The 15012-nt window shown below is 57.1% G+C and overlaps 1 protein-coding gene across 1 annotated transcript; it reads left to right on the top strand.

The window, feature by feature from the left end:
* Nucleotides 1–10660: 10660 nt before the first annotated feature.
* CDK5R2 (cyclin dependent kinase 5 regulatory subunit 2) lies at nucleotides 10661–13135 on the top strand. Its single transcript, XM_008259172.5, has one exon. It carries the CDS (start codon nucleotides 10871–10873, stop codon nucleotides 11981–11983), a length of 1113 nt encoding a protein of 370 aa, XP_008257394.2. The 5' UTR covers nucleotides 10661–10870; the 3' UTR covers nucleotides 11984–13135.
* Nucleotides 13136–15012: the final 1877 nt, after the last annotated feature.

Genomic DNA, 15012 nt, shown 5'->3' with positions numbered 1-15012 from the left:
GTGTGCAAGAAAGTGTCTTTTCACTTCTCTTTTAAGTTAAGCTGCACCGTACTTCTAGACTCATCCTTTCGAGGTGGAGATGACCTGTCTTAGCTATCACGGGGACTCTGTCCCCCTCCCAAGGGCTACGCAATATTTCTAGAAGACGGAGGAAGATCTGCAGCACAGCCCTCGGGGGAATCCATCGTCCTGGTGCACAGGGCCCTCAAAGTCCGCCTTCCCTCTGTCTCTAGGCTGTTACTGAGGGTCAGGGTCCTTTAAGATTGCTATGTAATACGTGATGCGCACAAAAAGATGTGAGTGCTTCAGTGGTAAAACACAGCCTGTGTGGTGGAATCCCCTTCATCCTTCCTTCCCAACAACCTCCCCTTTCCTGCCGCCAAGGCCGCTCATCAGAAATAGCCACTATTTTATTTTTTTAAATATTTATTTATTAATTTTTATTCTTTTCAAAGATTTATTTTATTTATTTGAAAAACAGAGTTACAGAGAGAGGTAGAGTCAAAGAGAGAGAGGCCTTCCATTTGCTTCTTCCATTCGCTTCTTCTGGGTCTCCCACACGGCTGCAGGGGCCCAAAGACTTGGGCCATCTTCCACTGCTTTCCCAGGCCACAGCAGAGAGCTGGATCAGAAGTGGGGCAGCTGGGAGTTGAACTGGCACCCAGATGGGATGCTGGCACTGCAGGTGGTGGTTTTACCTGCCATGCCACAGTACACACAGACCCCCCCCCCTTATTTTTTTAAAGATTTATTTTGTTTATTTGAATGTCAGAGTTATGGGGGCGGGTGTTGCATTTGCTGTTCATTCCCAGAACAGCTGCAATGGCCCGGGGCTAAGCCAGGCTGAAGCCAGGAGCCAGGAGCTTCCTCCAGGTCTCCCCCATGGGTTCAGGGGCCCAGGACATGGGCCATCCCTGCTGCTTTCCCAGGTGCATTAGCAGGAATCCAGCTTCCTGGTAATGTGCACCCTAGGGAGCAGCACATGATGGCTTAAGTAGCTGAGTACCTGCCAGTCACATGGGCTACTGGGATGGAGTTCTTAGGTCCAGAGCATTGAAGGGGTGAATCAGAGACAGCTCTTGAGGCCGGCCCTGTGGCACAGCGGGTTAAAGCCCTGGCCTAAAGCATCGGCATCCCATATGGGCGCCGGTTCTAGTCCCGGCTGCTCCTCTTCCGATCCAGCTCTCTGCTGTGGCCTGAGAAAGCAGTGGGATGGCCCAAGTCCGTGGGCCCCTGCACCCACGTGGGAGACCCAGAGGAAGCTCCTGGCTCCTGGCTTCGGATTGACGCAGCTCCGGCCATTGCGGCCATCTGGGAAGTAAACCAGCAGATGGAATACCTCTCTCTCTGTCTCTACCTCTCTCTGTAACACTGTCTTTCAAATAAATAAAATAAAAATCTTAAAAAAAAAAAGACAGGAGCTCTCTGCATTTCTATTCTCTCTCAAAAACAAAAACAAAAATCAGAATTATATTTATATTTTGGAACCAGAGAGAAAAATTCTAAATTAATGGATTGTTTCAAAGCTCAGCCTCTGGTGGCCAGTGCTGTGGCACATCGGGTTAAGCCTCTGTCTGCAGTGCGGGTATCCCATATGGGCTCCGGTTTGAATCATGGCTGCTCCACTTCTGATCCAGCTCCCTGCTGATGCACCTGGGAAAGCAGTGGAAGATGGCCCAAGTGCTTGGGCCCCTACACCCCTGTGGGAGATCCTGACTTTGACGTGGCCCAGCCCTGGCCACTGTAGTCACTTGGGGAGTGAACCAGCAGTTGAAAGATCTCTCTGTGTGTCTCTCCCTCTCTCTCTGTAATTCTGGCTTTCAAATGAATAAATAAATCTTAAAAAAAAAAAAAAAAACTCAGCCTCCACCTGTCCTTAATCTTAGACAAATAGGAGGAAACTGGAAGTGGCTCCCATCTCAGTAAGAAGAGCCCAACAGGCTCGGCACACAGGGCTGATCCATTAGTCCGCACACCTGTGAGCAGGGGGTTGCTGGGGCCTGGCTCTCCCCTGGGAAAGGTGCTCACAGCATAGCTTGGCATCGGACAAGGAAGACTGTGGACTTGGACATGGAGAGGACACAGTACCAGGTGAAGAAACTGGACCTCATTTGAAAACTGATTTTAGCTCCATGTGCATGAGAATTTAGGACACGCTGGAGATGGATTAGCTGCAGCGGAGGGAGGCGGAGGGGGCTGGGAGGGATTAGCCGACTGTCCAATCCCATTCTCTGTAACTGATCCTAGGGCACTGGTCATTTTACCACTGTTATTCCTTTTCTGTCTCTGTCATCTACACTGCAGCTTCGTGGAAGGCTGGAGCGCGTGCCTTTTTGTGTTCCCAGCTCCTAGTCCAGTACCTCGCAAGCTATGGATTCTCAAATAGCATTTTCTCACATGGATTTTGTAACTTCCCGGAACGTTTCTCAAAGCCCTTTCAAGGCTGCCCGGCGTCTCTGGAGCTCTGGGGAGATGGTAGGGTAGCCAGAGACCGCCTCCTGAAAGGCACCGTCAGAACGTGGGGCCAGCGCGGGGCCCCGTACGGCACGGGCACACAGAGGTTCCCAAATGAGTGAGGCCAGAGAAGGCGACCAGTGCCTGATCCTCTGAGGTCTTCGTGATCTCAGGAAGAAAATCAAGCAACCCTTGGAACAGTCTGAGTAGCAGTGGCTTTCCACACGGTAACCACTGGAGCTCAGAAACCAAATGAAAAGAAATGACAGGGGCCAGCGCTGTGTCGTAGTGGGTAAAGCCGTCGCCTGCAGTGCCAGCATCCCATATGGGCGCTGGTTCGAGTCCTAGCTATTCCACTTGTGATCCCGCTCTCTGCTATGGCCTGGAAAAGCAGTGGAAGATGGCCCAAGTCCTTGGGCCCCTGCACCCACGTGGGAGACCCAGAGGAAGCTCCTGGCTCCTGGCTTTGGATCTGCACAGCTCTGGCCATTCTGGCCAATTGGGGAGTGAACTAGTGGATAGAAGACCTCTCTCTCTGCCTCTCCTTCTATCTCTGTGTAAATCTGACTTTCAAATAAATGAATAAATATTTAAAAAATAAGAAAGGGGCTGGCGCTGTGGCACAGCGGGTTAATGTCCTGGCCTGAAGCACCGGCATCCCATACGGGTGCCAGTTCAAGACCCAGCTATTCCTCTTCTGATCTAGCTCTTTACTACGGCCTGGGAAAGCAGTAGAAGATGGCCCAAGTCCTTGGGCCCCTGCACCCACGTGGGAGACCCGGAACAAGCTCCTGGCTCCTGGCTTTGGATCAGCCCAGCTCTGGCCATTGCGGCCATCTGGGGAGTGGACCAATGGTTGGAAGACCTTTCTCACTCTGCCTCTCAACTTTCTATGTAACTCTGACTTTCAAATAAATGAATAAATCTTAAAAAAAAAAAGAAAGAAAAAATAGAGATGACAGTATTGCCTTGGCCACTTTTTTAAATAAAAGATTTATTTATTTATTTGGAAGTCAAAGTGACACAAAGAATAGGAGAGACAGAGACAAAAAGATCTTCCATCTGCTGGTTCACTGCCCAGATGGCTGCAATAGCTAGAGTTGGGCCAACCTGAAGCCAGGAGCCAGGAGCTCCTTCCAGGTGTCCCACATGGGTACAGGGGCCCAAGCACTTGGGCCATCTTCTAACTTCCCAGGCACATCTGCAGGGAGCTGGATTGGAAGCAGAGCAGCTGGGACTTTAATTGGCACACAGAACTAGACTGCGGGCATCACAGGCCACAGCTTAATCTGTTGTGCCACAACACTGGCCTCCACCCTGGCCCTTTAATGAAGGGTGTACTAATGAGATTAAAACAGCATCAGCAAGCAGCAAGCTAATGGTTCAGGCCAAGCAAACCTCTCTCACTCTGTAAAAATAATTACAATGTAATTCATAACAACATTTTTTTAAACACCAAGCACCATGTATATGTAACACGCATGCATTGGTGAGCATTGCGATTAAATAAACTCTTGCAACCATGCTATGATGATGGGTCATTTTGATAAACTTCAGAACTGAGAAACTTGCCCTGAGGTCCACAGCTTGTAAGTGGAGGGGCTAGATTTGAACTCAGACCCAAGTGACCCCAGGACCCACACAAGAACCCCCACACTATTTGTCTCTTTCAAGATGACAACGCTAGCTGTGCTATTTGTGGATGAGCCAGATTTCTTCCTGGGCCCTCCATGGAAACCCCTTGTTCAGTCCCAAAGGAGGACAGGACCCCAGGGTTCAGCCTCTGTCGGGAGACAGCTCCCAGAATGCAGGGCCCATGTGTGATTCCTGTAAGTAAATGTAAAAAAGGCCCTCGCGGTCCGGCTGGAGTGCAGAGACCGAGTAAGAGGGAGGGGTGGTTGGGGGCAGACAAAACTGCTTGGGAGCAGAGAGGAGGCCACGCTCTGCCCCAGGGAGCATCCCAGCTGGAGTTCTCAAAGGCCCTTCTCTTTCACAAAGAATCTACAGGATTGGGGTGTGCAGCCCCCCCACCCCTGGGGCTAGGCCAGGGGCAGAGGCAAATCCTAGCCCAGGACTCAAGGGTGGGGAGGCAGGACTCTCAGAGGGTCTGTGCTCCCAGAGTGGAACAGAGACAGGCGGCCGGGAACCGGGTGAAAGACACGGAGCTACACGGAGACCAAGTCACAGTGGCAGCTTCCGGCCGCCACCTGCCTGGTTGAGATGGAAACGCTGATTCCAGCTCCAGCCCCCAGACAGGCTAAGAATATCCCAGCAAAGCAACAGCCGCCGCCCCCGTCCTTCTTGCTCTGCTCCTGCATCTGTAGCGCTATGCTGGGCGCCAGCAGGGCCAGGCAGGGGGCGGGTGGGGGTGACACTTGGGGTGCAGGACGAGGAGGAGGAGGCATAAAAAGGGCAGGAGAAAGTGAACTGAGAAATAAAGGTGTTGGCGCGTGCCAGGGGGACTGGGCAGACAGAGCTGCCCTCAGGGGGCGGCACAGGGAGGTGGAGGCAGCAGCCAGGCAGCCCCAACCAAGATCAGTGATGAGGATGGGAGAGGATAGATGGCAGGGGGCGTGGGGGGGGGGATGGGGAGGGCTGGCCTGGGTAACTCAGAAGGGAGACACGCCCCCTCCCCCCTTCCATCAAGGAAGGAAGCAGAGTTTACAGCAGGGAAAGGAGTCTGTCCTTCTCCATCTCCTTCATCTCCCCATCGGTCCCTCCTCTCCCTGCCCCAGGGCATCCTGTTCCTCCCTTTGGGCCCAACCCTAACCTGTCTTCTACAGAACCTGTCTTGGGGACACCACATGAGGTCCTTCTAACAAGGAACCTGACAGAATGACAGCAGATAGCCCTCCTCTGTCAGCTTCCTCTCTTCCTGCTTGCTCCCCCCTCCCCATGCTCCGCAGTCCAGCGGAGTGGGGGTTCTGGTCTGTCCCCAGCCTCCCCAGGGCCTACTCCTCCCCACATCAGCCTCCCTGGGGTGAGGGCCCCAGGAGACGGAGGGAGGGCTGGGTTGCTGTGTACTCTTTGCCTTTGTACACTGCAGGAGCTGAGACCCTGGGGTGAGGGTGTTAGATTGGTGAGAGAGCTGGCGTGAGGGCAGCAGGGAGCAGGCACCCGGATGCCTAGGCTGGGTCTCCATTCTGGCTGCTTTAAGAGCTTGCATTGTCATTAACCTCTTGGAAGGAGTCTCTTGGACACATGGAGTGCAATGACCTTGGGTTCTGGGACCTCCAGCCTTGCTGTGTTACTGGGAAGGCTCCAGACCTCATCTTGGCCTCTTTTCCTATGCTTCTTCACCTTTCAGAAACCCCAGCTCCAGCTTGGCAGATCCTAGGGAGATTTACACGGCTAAGAGCCCAAGCTGCTCTCCCCTTCGTCTCCCGGGCTGAACCGCGGAAGTGTGGGCCTCACACGAATGCTGTGCACACAAAGACTGAGCCTGTCAGACAGACGCAGATTAGGGAGAATCAGACAGGGCTGCAGCTCGAGAGCGAAACAGATTCACAGGACAGATTTGATTTAGAATCAGAACAGTAGAATTGGAACAGGCTTTAGGGATGCTCTTTCAGTCCAATTCCTAAAATGTTATCTAATGTTTTAAATAGTCATTTTAATCTGATAATAGAGGTAAAATCTACAGAACCCCTGCATTTTAATAAGAAACAGAGGCTCCAGAGAAATGAAATGACTTCCCCAAGGTCATGCAACTGGCAATGGACTAGACTGTCTCTGCCTCCTTAGGCTGTGGCTTCTCAGCAAGTGGCCACAGAGAGGAAGTGTCTGAGTGCATTGTTTGGAGACGTTCCCTTAAAATGGGCCTACTTGCCCAGGTCGAGGAGTGTGGGCTCATCTAAGGTGAAACTGGTGGTGATCGTCATCAATAACTAATCCTTTGTGGCACAGCAGATTAAGCTGCCACCTGGGATGCTGGCATCCCATATGGGTGCCGGTTCGAGTCCCAGCTGCTCCTCTTCTGACCCAGCCCCCTGCTAATGCACCTGGAAAAGCAGCAGATGACCCAAGTGCTGTGCCCCCTGCCACCCACATGGGAGATCCAGATGGAGTTCCAGGCTCCTGGCTTCATCCTGGCCCAGCCTCAGCCATTGCGGCCATTTAGGGAGTGAACCATCAGGGTGTTCCCACCCTCCCCTGAAACTCTGCCTTTCAAATAAATAAATGAAATATTTAAGAAAAGAATGTAATCCTATCCAGGCTAAATTCTCATTCTGGGTCCCCCAGTTCTTGATCAAAGCCAGAAATTCTTGCCTTAAAGAGCCTTCAGGAATAACCAGCTATCTACACAACACGCCATTCTAGGCAAAACCTATAGGATGATGGAGACAGACAAGGAGCCTGGCCTTGTGTTGGGGGGGGGGAAGGTTCCCATCCCGGGGAACCTAAGACAACCAGCGCTGTCCCTAGGGAACACACAGGAACCGGACAGACAAGAAACAACATAGAGCAACTGATATGGATACATGAATCTGAGAACAGAGACCCTGGCCTTGCAGATGCGGAGGGGAAATCACCACCCCTTTGAAGCCTGTCTCCTCCAGGAAGTCCTCATTGCGCTACATTTATCCCCTTTGGCCTCCACCTTGTCGGAACAAAATATCCCTCCCTTGTCCCCTGATGCCTCCTGCTCATGTATAGAGCGAGGCTGTCACTCTTCACGAATCTGCTTTGATTGCTTTGTCTGCTTGCCCCTTAAGATCCCATCCAAACCATCTTTTCTGTTTTTTATTTTATTTTATTTATTTGAAAGAGTTACAGAGAGAGGTAGAGACACAGAGAGGTCTTCCATCTGCTGGTTTTCTCCCCAGATGGCCACAATGGCCTGGAGTTGGGCTGATCTGAAGCCAGGAGCCAGGAGCTTCTTCTGAATCTCCCACGTGGGTGCAGGGACCCAAGGACTTGGGCCATCTTCCACTGCTTTCCATGGTGCACCAGCAGGGAGCTGGACTGGAAGAGGAGCAGCTGGGACTAGAACTGTTGCCCATATGGGATGCCGGTGCTGCAGGTCAGGGCTTTAACCCACTGCACCACAGAGCCAGCTCACACCCATCTTTTCATCTTGGGCCTGGGATCCAGAGACCAGCCCGTAACCGAATTATTCCACAGATGCTGCTGCTGAGGGGAAGAGGTCAGAAAGGCTGATGTTGGAAGAAGCACCAGGGGTCAGCGTGGTGGTACAGTTGGTTTAGCCACCCCCTGCAATGCTGGCATCCCGTATGAGCACTGATTTGAGTATCCAGCTCCCTGCTAATGCGCCTGAGAAAGCAGCAGCAGATGGCCCAAGTGCTAGGGCCCCTGCCACCCCTGTGGGAGACCTGCATGGAGTTCCAGGCTCTTAGGTTTGGCCTGGCCCAGCCCTGGCCATTGCAGTCATTGGGGAGTGAAACAGCAGATGCAAAATATTTTTCTTTCTCTCTCTCTGTAACTCTGCCTTTCAAATAACTTAAATAAATCTAAAAAAAAAAAAAAAAAAAAAAAAAAAGAATGGCACCAGGTCTGTTCCAAAGAGCCCAAAGAGGCTTCCTGGGGGAGGTGTGATTTTAAGAGCATGGCAGCAGGTAGAGTGGCGCTGAGGGAGGGTTCTGGCCCCGGTGGCAGGAGCTCAGAGATTCAGCAGGGATAACCAGAGCCAGACAGAGGGGCCATGACAAGGGGGAGTGAGACCCTCAAAGGCACCAGGTTTGGGGGCCCTGGAGTAGGGGAGGCAATTCTTGATTCTGACCAAGACATCAACAGGAGGTCACAGCTGGGTTGGTCGTACAGGTGCCGTGATGGTGACGTCCGTGAGTGCTGCATAGGGGATTTTGTCCTAAACGACACCTGCAATAGGCCTCACGTCACTGAGGGACTCCCGGGGACAGAGCTGGGAGGACCCACGTGCTGTTCAGACCAACACATGCCCGGTGTTCCTGCCAGCACGGCTCAGTCTCTTTGGGCCTGTCCTTGACGACCCCGATCCGACTGCTCCTCGCGTGTCAGATAAAGGCTGACTCAGAAGGCCTTGTAGGAGGCAGGGGGGGCAATTACATGAGCTGAAAAGAGGGAACATGTCCCCGCAGTGACAGGAAGAATAAGAGGCTGGGCAGGTCAGCTTGGGCTGCAGGAGAACAGAGCTCGGATCCAAGGGAGCAGGAGGGACCCTACTGAGAAAGGGCCCAGGTGGGAGGCACAAGTCCCTGTGTGGCCATAGCTGTCTATGGTAGGGTGGTGGGGAGTCAAGACAGAGGGCAGGCCCCAGGAGGCCGTGAGTGAGTGGGGACTGTGGGATTGCTGAGAAAGTGTGTGTGTGCGTGTGTGTGGGGGGGTGCTGGTAGCTGGGGCACAGCCCAAGTGCCTTCTGGAACATTCTGCTTAGAATCACACACACACACACACACACACACACACGTGTGCATACACCAGTCCTCGTAGCAATGGGCCCTTGAGGCTGTGTTGGTCTGTGGGGCACATGGAAGCGACTCCAGGGGCAATTCTGAGGATTTTATTGTGAATCCAACACAGGGACTTCTCTCCCTGACCAAACCCATATCCACGACCCAAGTCCAAAGAACTAGCTGGCAGGTTCCTGTGTTGAGGGAGCCACAGATAGGCCCCAAGAAGGGTCAAGATACCCTACGAGACACACAGAATCAGCTAGGCTGCAGTAAGGCCCAAAGGATTATCCAGCCCCCTGCTAATGCACCTGAGAAAGCAGCAGAAGATGGCCCAAGTGCTAGGGCCCCTGCACCCCTGTGGAAGACCTGCATGGAGTCCCAGACTCCTGGGCTTGGCCTGGCCCAGCCCTGGCCATTGCGGTCACTGGGGAGTAAGACAGCAGATGGGAAATATTTTTCTTTCTCTCTATCTGTAACTCTGCCTTTCAAATAAATTAAATAAATCTTAAAAAGAAAAAAAAAAAAAGGACCAGGTCTGTTCCAAACAGCCCAAAGAGGCTTCTTGGAGGAAGTATGATTTTTTTAAAAGATTTATTTATTTGAAAGTCAGGGTTACACAGAGAGAGAAGGAGAGGCAGAGAGAGAGAGGTCTTCCATCTGCTGGTTCTCTCCCCAGATGAACGCAATGGCTGCAGCTGCGCCAATCCAAAGCCAGGAACTTCTTCCGGGTCTCCCACACGGTGCAGGAGCCCAAGGACTTGGGGCATCTTCTACTGCCTTCCCAGGCCATAGCAGAGAGCTGGATTGGAAGTGGAGCAGCCGGGAATTGAACCGGCGCCCATATGGGATGCCACATTGCAGGCGGCAGCTTTACTGGCTATGCCACAGCGCCGGCCCTGGAGGTGTGATTTTAAGAGCATGGTAGCAGCTTGTCTTGTACCTTGTGGGTGCTGAGGAAGGAACAGACCCAGAGAGAAACGGGCAAGACCCAGCCCAACGGCTTAGAGCTGGGAATGGGAAGAGCTGAGATCTTGGAGAAAGGAAGCCTTCCACGATGGAAAGCCACCTCCACCTGGACCCGAGGATGTATGGGAGGCTGAGGCCCACCACCTTGGGCCTCCTCCGAACAAGAAGGCCCCGCCCACTGTCCAAGCCTGAAAAGACCAACCGAGCCCTCGTCCAGCCATCATCCATCACCCACCCAAGTGCGCCTTCTGTGCGCGTGGGAGGCGAAAACCAACCGGGAGGAGCTGACTAGGACCCGCGCCCAGGGTCTGCCCCACGGCTCTGTGGCAGAGAATCAGGCCGGCAAACAGGATTGTCTGAGGGTCTGGCTGCCCCCTCCTCCCGCCCCACAGTGGAGGAACACGGAACGGAGTTCTTGGGGAGACAACCCCCCCCGCCAGATTAGAGGAACCACGGCAGCGCCACCCAGCTGGGCCCGGGGCGTCCCCATCAGTGTTCTCGCTGCCCACGCGGCCCCCAACACCGGCTCCAAGGTTCCCATGGCTTCTCTGCTATTCAGTACATCAACACAAGCTGACCCAGGGCCCTAGGACCAAGAGGATGGGACGGAGCAGCCACGTCCCCGCCCACCATTCTGATCCACAGCGGGTCCCGCGAACGAAGGCCCCTTCCTCCCCCTCTCCCCCTTCGGGTAAAGGGAAAGGACCCCGGGCAGAGGGCGAGGGATTGGGCGGGACTTCAGAGAGTCCCTCAGCCTGCGAGACTCTATTGGCCAGGAGGGCTGCCGGTCAGGAGGGCAGCTCGGGCGAGGATTGGCTGCGCGAGGCGGGGCGCGGCGCAGCGAAAGAAGGGGCCCAAGGGGTGGGGCTGACGCTGCAGCTGGCGCAGCTCAGACCCGGAGCCGCCGCCGCTGAGCAGCCGAGCAGCCTCCTTCCGCCGCCGGTCCGCGCGCCCGGGCCGGGGCTAGGCCCCCCACCGCCGGGTCCCCCGGGGCTGCAGCAGCAGCGGCGCGGCCCGCGGTTCCCGCCGGGGCCCGGGCGCCGGCCCCGCTCTGCAGGATGGGCACGGTGCTGTCCCTTTCCCCTGCCTCCTCGGCCAAGGGCCGGCGGCCCGGCGGACTGCCGGAGGAGAAGAAGAAGGCGCCGCCCGCGGGGGACGAGGCGCTGGGGGGCTACGGAGCGCCGCCGGTGGGCAAGGGCGGCAAAGGCGAGAGCCGGCTCAAGCGGCCGTCCGTCCTCATCTCCGCTCTCACCTGGAAGCGCCTGGTGGCCGCGTCCGCCAAGAAGAAGAAAGGCAGCAAGAAGGTGACGCCCAAGCCGGCGTCCGCGGGCCCCGACCCCCTGGTCCAGCAACGCAACCGCGAGAACCTTCTCCGCAAGGGCCGGGACCCCCCCGACGGCGGCGGCGCCGCCAAGCCCCTGGCCGTTCCGGTGCCCACCGTGCCCGCGGCCGCCGCCGCCGCCGCCACCTGCGAGCCGCCGTCGGGGGGCAGTGCGGCCGCCCCGCCGCCAGGCTCCGGCGGGGGGAAGCCGCCGCCGCCGCCGCCCCTAGCCCCGCAGGCGGCGCCGCCGGTGCCCGGCGGTTCGCCGCGGCGGGTCATCGTGCAGGCGTCCACCGGCGAGCTGCTGCGCTGCCTGGGCGACTTCGTGTGCCGACGCTGCTACCGCCTCAAGGAGCTGAGCCCCGGCGAGCTGGTGGGCTGGTTCCGCGGCGTGGACCGCTCGCTGCTGCTGCAGGGTTGGCAAGACCAGGCCTTCATCACGCCCGCCAACCTGGTGTTCGTGTACCTGCTGTGCCGAGAGTCGCTGCGCGGGGACGAGCTGGCGTCGGCCGCCGAGCTGCAGGCCGCCTTCCTTACCTGCCTCTACCTCGCCTACTCCTATATGGGCAACGAGATCTCCTACCCGCTGAAGCCCTTTCTCGTGGAGCCCGACAAGGAGCGCTTCTGGCAGCGCTGCCTGCGCCTCATCCAGCGGCTCAGCCCCCAGATGCTGCGGCTCAACGCCGACCCTCACTTCTTCACGCAGGTCTTTCAAGACCTCAAGAACGAGGGCGAGGCCGCCGCGGGCGCCGGGGGTCCACCCAGCGGGGGCGCGCCCGCCGCCCCCTCGGCCGCCAGGGACAGCTGCGCGGCCGGACCCAAGCACTGGACTATGAACCTGGACCGTTAGGGATACCCAGGGACCGCGCCCATCCCCCGCCCCAGCCCCCGACACACACTCGGATCCCCGGGACCCTCCAGCCACCGCCGCTGGTACCGCGGCTCCGCGCCACGGCCCGGCCGAGGAGGAGCCGCCCCTGCCCGGAAGGTGGAGGCTAGGACGCCTGAGGCCGCAGCGTCTGGATTTTGCTGGGCGTGGGGTGGGGATAGGGATGAGCGCGGGAAGGGCACCCCCGCCTCCCCCTTTCCGTGCCCGCGCCCCCATCTCCATCTCTACGCGTCGCCCCCTGCCCTGCTATGCGTGTCTCTAGGCCCGCCTCCCCGTGGTTGTGTCGGTTTCCTCGCCTCTCCCGTGTCTTCGTTCTTCCTCCTGCCTGCTTTCCCACCCCTTCTCCCTCCACCTTTCCGCTTACCGAACATCTCCAGCTGACTGAGTGCACCCCGGGCCCCATTCCTCCTGCACCTGTGTCCCTACCTCCCCTTCTTGCTCCCTTTCCCGGCCACGTGTCAGCCTCTCCCCTCCCGTCTGCCTCTCCCCTCTGCTTGTGTCGCCCCGAATCTCTTCCCCTGACGGCGTCCCTGCAGCCCCCTCCCAGATCAAAAGGAACATCAGTTTTTGCTTGAGGTGCGACGAGAAACTGCAGCCCCAGGCGCCCAGGCACCACCTCGCCCCACCCCCACCGCCTCTCCCCCACCTTTTCCAACGTGTTGCATGCCGGGAGTCGTGGGGGAAGGGGCTGCGGCTTCTTGCAGGAGCCTAAGGTTGGGGGCAAAATCAGCCTAGGACACCACCCCAGCGGCAGCACCACAGCGGCCGGTGGGAGGGGAAAACTCTCCTTACTCAGGAGGAGGGGCGCCCTTCTTCCTATCCTTAGGTTTTCTGTCACCCCCCACACACACCCCTTTTAATTTATCTGGTTGTTTCCGGAGGGAGGGGGGAGGGGAGGGGAGGGTGGGCAGGGATCTGTCCGAGGTGCTGAGCTGGCCGCGACCGGAAGCCTCCAAGGAGAGTACCGGGGACTGGGTTGGGCCTGGGGCCATGTCCAAGGTGCCAATGATGCGGGCCGACGGCGCGGGCCGCACTGTCTGTCTGTCCGTCGGTCTGTCCCGGAGAGAGCTATAAAGCGCTGGAAGCGCCTGCAGATGGTTTTGCGCCGGCATTTCTTTGGGTCCCGGGAGGGAGGGAAAGGGAGTGGAACTGGCAGGAGGGTGCGGGACGGCAAGGTGGTGGGCAAAGCCAAGTCCCTGAGAACTGCCACTCTTCCCTCCCCTGACCCCCATTGGCTTCCATTTTACGGAGTGAAGCGAGGTAGCTCAAGGTTTGATAAGACTCAATCCAACCTCCACCCCACCTCCATTTTGTCCCTCCTAGCTCCTTGGTAGTGCCCAGGCCACTTAGGGGCTGAGCGATGAGGACACTGGTTGTTCCTCTTTGGTGGTGTGACCCCTTGTAGCAGAGCTAGGCAGTGGTCACTGTTGCTGCTCTTCTAGTCCCCTTCCATCTCTCCCCACCATCGCTCTGGTCAAGAATCCAGCCAAGCCTGAGTCTGTGGTTACCACTCCCAGGTGGGCCTGACGGCCACACTTGGCGCTCCTAAGCACCCAACTACCACCAGCACTGGACTTCTTGGGCCACACACACACCCGGGATACTCTTGGGAGGTCCGATCCTGCTTGAGACTCAGACCCTGGCCCTATATGGACAGAGGTCGCTGAGGGAGATGGAACCCCTTCTCCGTCCCCGTTGCTTTCTCTGCCTCATGGCTAAGCGACCCGTTTACGATCTCGTTGCCCAAGGAGGCCTGGCCTTAGCAGGGCGCTCGCGGCTCCGGCCCTGTTCGCCACAGTGGCGGCGCGGATCCAGGGAGAACCCGGAGGGGCCGGCAACAACCAGGCCCCCGGCACGCTGTCCGTGGTGCTGACGGGCGTGCTCGGGCAGGGTAGGGGCTTTGCAGGTGCGGGAACCTTGAAGATTCGGCCTCAACCAAGCCTTCCAATAATCTGGGAAGGGGTGAGCTCTGTCTTGGCGGCGAGTTACAAAGTCTGGTCCGAGAACCCAGGAGTTTCGGCTCCCACTTGTGCCGGGAGGACCGGACTCAGCTCTCAACCTGGCCTAAGGCCCAGCGCCCTAGCACCGGGCGGGGAGCCGGAAATCCCTGTCCAGATTTGTGAATCGAGTTCTCGAGGGGGAGGGGGAGAGCTGGCGGAAGGGAAGGCGGGAGCAGCCGCCCATTGGCTGGAATTTGGCGCAGTCAGCGCGGTGCCGTCATCTCTCAGGGTTTGGGAGGAGGGAGCGAGGATCACTCGGGTCACCCCGCGGCTGTCGCCATAGTAACCAGACCGCGCGGGCGGGGCTGTCTCCCTGCTTCCTCACCTCTGGCTGAGGAAACAGTCTTGGTCCGCCTTGTTTGGCATTAGTTAGAGACTAGCTACTTGATGGAGGTTTCTGAGTTAGAGGAGTCTACAGGGAGTGGGAAAGAGACCCGAAAGCCTATAGAGACCTCCAAGCATCCCGCCCTTGGAAGCCCCTATCCAGCTCCCTGCCCTATAGACACGGCACCCTCCAGGTGCACTAAGTACCCATGCACACACGCACGCGCCTCCAACAGCCTGTGGTCTGCACTGGAGAACTGGAACGAGGAGGAAAAAAAGCCTCAGTGAATCTCAGTGAGTGGTGTCAAGTTAAATCTCACTTTCCTTGTCCTGTCCCGAGGCATGAGCCGCTGCCATAATCCGATTAGGGGCAGGGAGACTGGAGGAGGCTCAGCGTGAACACATGGAAGAATTAGCCTCCCCAGTTAAATTCGGTGAGTCCTGTTTTCCTGAGAAGGAAGACAGGCGAAAGAAGAAGGGTCGGGAACAGTCTTCTGAGAAGGCAAGGCAAGGGGTGGGAGGGCGGGGGGAACAGTGCACAGACCGCAAGGTGCCTTCTCTTTACTGCCAGGGAATGAACCTGGGGAGAGTGAGTCCTACTGGTGACAAGGTGGTCAAGAGGACCCAGCAGGGCAAAGGGTGGACTGAGGGAAAAAGGGAGATGCC

The sequence above is a fragment of the Oryctolagus cuniculus genome, chromosome 3 (assembly GCF_051225735.1).
Source record: "Oryctolagus cuniculus isolate XC-2025 breed Fujian yellow rabbit chromosome 3, ASM5122573v1, whole genome shotgun sequence".
Classification (NCBI taxonomy): domain Eukaryota; kingdom Metazoa; phylum Chordata; class Mammalia; order Lagomorpha; family Leporidae; genus Oryctolagus; species Oryctolagus cuniculus.
This window is presented reverse-complemented; position numbering and strand designations above follow the sequence as displayed.

What these genes read in the sequence shown, in the direction of transcription:
- CDK5R2 (XM_008259172.5), top strand. Translation starts at nt 10,871, where the DNA reads ATGGGCACGGTGCTGTCCCTTTCCCCTGCCTCCTCGGCCAAGGGCCGG.